At 35.9% G+C, this 3,142-nt stretch overlaps 1 protein-coding gene across 1 annotated transcript; it reads left to right on the forward strand.

Annotated features, from left to right (window-relative positions):
* The first annotated feature begins 280 nt into the window (after positions 1–280).
* On the forward strand, positions 281–2,857 carry LOC133289253 (fructose-1,6-bisphosphatase, chloroplastic). Its single transcript, XM_061487151.1, has 4 exons — positions 281–787; positions 1,019–1,243; positions 1,754–2,260; positions 2,370–2,857. The coding sequence occupies exons 1-4, from the start codon at positions 362–364 to the stop codon at positions 2,439–2,441; spliced, it is 1,230 nt and encodes a 409-aa protein (XP_061343135.1). The 5' UTR covers positions 281–361; the 3' UTR covers positions 2,442–2,857.
* The last annotated feature ends 285 nt before the right edge of the window (positions 2,858–3,142 follow it).

A 3,142-nucleotide genomic window follows, 5' to 3' on the forward strand; every position in this document is an offset into this window, starting at 1 on the left:
CGAGACTCTGATACTAATATGGAGATTATAAGTCCTTTAGAACTCTGACCCTATGTAGGCTTCAACCTCAAGCTCCAAAACCCACCACATTTATTTGTTTTGGAATTGTTCAGTCTATGTACTCATTTCAGCAACAAATTTGTAAGAATCCCTCGTGTCACAATCATTGGAATCCTCAAGTAATTACAATCACAAAAAGGAAAATGATATGAAGAAGATAAGTGGGACCATTAGTATAACAATTCATTACTGACCTTACAAAATCTCTTTCCTTCGGTGCCTTTGAAAACAGTCCATGTAGTCACCACAAGCAACATAGTGCAAAAATCAACAACAACAAAAATAAAAGTTGGCAATAACCATGGTTGCAATGGCAGCAGCAACAGCATCATCCCAGTTGATTTTCTCAAAACCTTGTTCTTCCTCTCGTCTCTGCCCCTTCCAACTATGTGTCTTTGACACCAAATCAGTGCCATCAAGTTCAAGTAGCAGGAGAAAGCATGTGGGTGGCTCTGGAGTTAGATGCATGGCTGTGGGGGAAAAAGTTACAGAGACAAAGAAAAAAAGTGGATATGAGCTTCAAACTCTAACTAGCTGGTTGCTGAAGCAAGAACAAGCAGGAGTTATTGATGCTGAGCTCACTATTGTACTGTCTAGTATTTCCATGGCATGCAAACAGATTGCTTCTTTGGTACAAAGAGCTAACATTTCCAACCTCACAGGAGTTCAAGGAGCTGTAAATGTTCAAGGGGAAGACCAGAAAAAGCTTGATGTTGTCTCAAATGAGGTCAGTGCTACAAGATAACTTTCTTTCTTTTTTTTGCTAGTGTTATATCTGCTTCTATTTTAGTGGGAAATTTTGATTTTGCCTATGTTAAAATTGCAAAAACATGTATCCTAAAGGAATAGACTACAAGGGAATGTTTGTCAACATTTGTAACCAAATTTATAGGTTCTTAAATGTGAAGTCTTATTTAGGTTACCCTCACTAACCAAGGTATTGTTTTGCATTTATCAGGTTTTCTCAAACTGCTTGAGGTCAAGTGGGAGGACAGGAATAATAGCATCAGAGGAAGAGGATGTGCCAGTTGCAGTGGAAGAGAGTTACTCTGGCAACTACATTGTAGTATTTGATCCACTTGATGGGTCATCCAATATTGATGCTGCAGTGTCAACTGGGTCCATTTTTGGGGTCTATAGCCCCAACGATGAGTGTCTTGCTGACATTGGTGATGACCCCACAGTACGTCTTCCATTTCTTATATCATTTCATTTAATCGAGAATTGAAGATGACTCAAATAAAATTTAGGGCCTTGATTGAAACTTATGATTAAATTTTCAAAGGTAAAGATAATTAGCTTTGACTGAAAGAAAACTGAAAAAAATATTCTAGATTTTGGTTTTCACATGATTGATTATCTTTATATAAATGTGACTAATCAGCTTAAAATAAAGTGGCTTGAATCAAGTGGTATAAATCTTAAAATGCTAAAATAATGTAATTAGAAGCAACAAAGAAAGCTAGTAAGATCGAACAGTGTCAGCATAAATATTTTTCAATTCTGACTAGTGGACCATAACCCTCATTGAAATTGTAGCACATTACCTTGACCTTGGAACAAGCAACTTCACTTTCCCCTAAACTTCTTATCATCAAAAAGGAAGAAAAAGGAAAAAAAGAAAAAAAACAACTAAGAAAATGGATTGTTGATGGGTTTAATCACTAAATCTAATGCATATGTTAATTTGCAGCTTGACACAACAGAACAAAGGTGCATTGTGAATGTGTGCCAACCGGGAAGCAACCTTCTTGCATCTGGTTACTGCATGTATTCTAGCTCAGTAATCTTTGTTATCACACTTGGAAAAGGAGTATTTGTATTTACATTGGATCCAATGTATGGGGAATTTGTTTTGACTCAGGAAAACCTCCAGATACCTAAATCAGGGAAAATTTATTCTTTCAATGAAGGAAATTATCAGCTTTGGGATGACCAATTAAAGAAATACATTGATAGTCTCAAAGACCCAGGTCCTAGTGGCAAGCCATATTCTGCTAGGTACATTGGAAGCTTAGTAGGAGACTTCCACAGGACACTGCTATATGGTGGCATTTATGGATATCCTAGAGACAAGAAAAGCAAAAATGGCAAGCTCAGGCTCCTCTATGAGTGTGCTCCAATGAGCTTCATTGTAGAACAAGCTGGTGGAAAAGGTTCAGATGGTTATCAGAGAATACTTGATATTCAACCTGAGGAAGTAAGTATGAATGGATTTCATATGCCTCTAAAAGCTTTAAGTGTTGATGATGAATATTATGATGGATAGTCTTATTCATTTTTATTTTATTTTTTCCTTTTATGGACAGATTCATCAGCGTGTTCCACTGTACATTGGGAGCACAGAGGAAGTGGAGAAGGTGGAAAAGTACTTGGCTTAAATGATATGTTAATGAAAAGAAAGTTGACTTGTTTATGAAGATTATGCTCAACCGAAACTTCTGAAGCAATACAGTCAAGTGGTTTTAAGGAAGAAGTCTTTTTGTTTTTTTGTATTTTTCCCTTTATCTTTCTTGGCAAAGAATAAACTAAAAAGAGAAAAAAAAGATTGCAAAGTTTCAGATTATTTTGGACAAGAATTTTGTATAGAATTCCAATTTAATCATGTTTCAACATCACAACTCACCTAGCCTTCATTAAATGTCTGGTATTGATGTATCAAATTGGATATAATTTGTCCATTCAAGGCATTATTTGTGGCAGGAGAAGCAACAAGTCAGTAAATTTCAATACTCTTCAAAATCACGTCAAAAGTCTCAATGTAAATGAAGTATGCATATAGGTCTTAACTACACAGCCGTTGTGACCTATTGCTTTTGTTGCTGTACATAGTATAGAAGTCCCACATTGAGTGTGTCTCTTTGTATTCTTCAATTGATTTGCTATATAATAGCACCAATGTTGTGTAGTTTAATATAACAAGGATTACAATGAATACCTCTTGTCTCTTGGTAATTAACATGGTATCTAGAGCCTAACAAAAGGAATCCTAATCCGCGTTTTTTTTCCGGTGGACCACTGTCTGCTGAGTAAAATATTTTTTTTTTTCCGGAAACAGTCATATCTGTAAGTTTCTAGCTTC

The sequence above is a fragment of the Gastrolobium bilobum genome, unplaced genomic scaffold (genome assembly GCF_033153095.1).
Source record: "Gastrolobium bilobum isolate Gb01-03AN ecotype WA unplaced genomic scaffold, APGP_CSIRO_Gbil_v1 utg41764, whole genome shotgun sequence".
NCBI lineage: Eukaryota > Viridiplantae > Streptophyta > Magnoliopsida > Fabales > Fabaceae > Gastrolobium > Gastrolobium bilobum.

Bases quoted from the DNA above. Each gene is read 5' to 3' on its own strand.
- LOC133289253 (XM_061487151.1), top strand. From the start codon at position 362: ATGGTTGCAATGGCAGCAGCAACAGCATCATCCCAGTTGATTTTCTCA. The intron at 1,244-1,753 runs GTACGTCTTCCA...GTTAATTTGCAG, and splicing joins ACATTGGTGATGACCCCACA to CTTGACACAACAGAACAAAG. The intron at 2,261-2,369 runs GTAAGTATGAAT...TTTTATGGACAG, and splicing joins TTGATATTCAACCTGAGGAA to ATTCATCAGCGTGTTCCACT.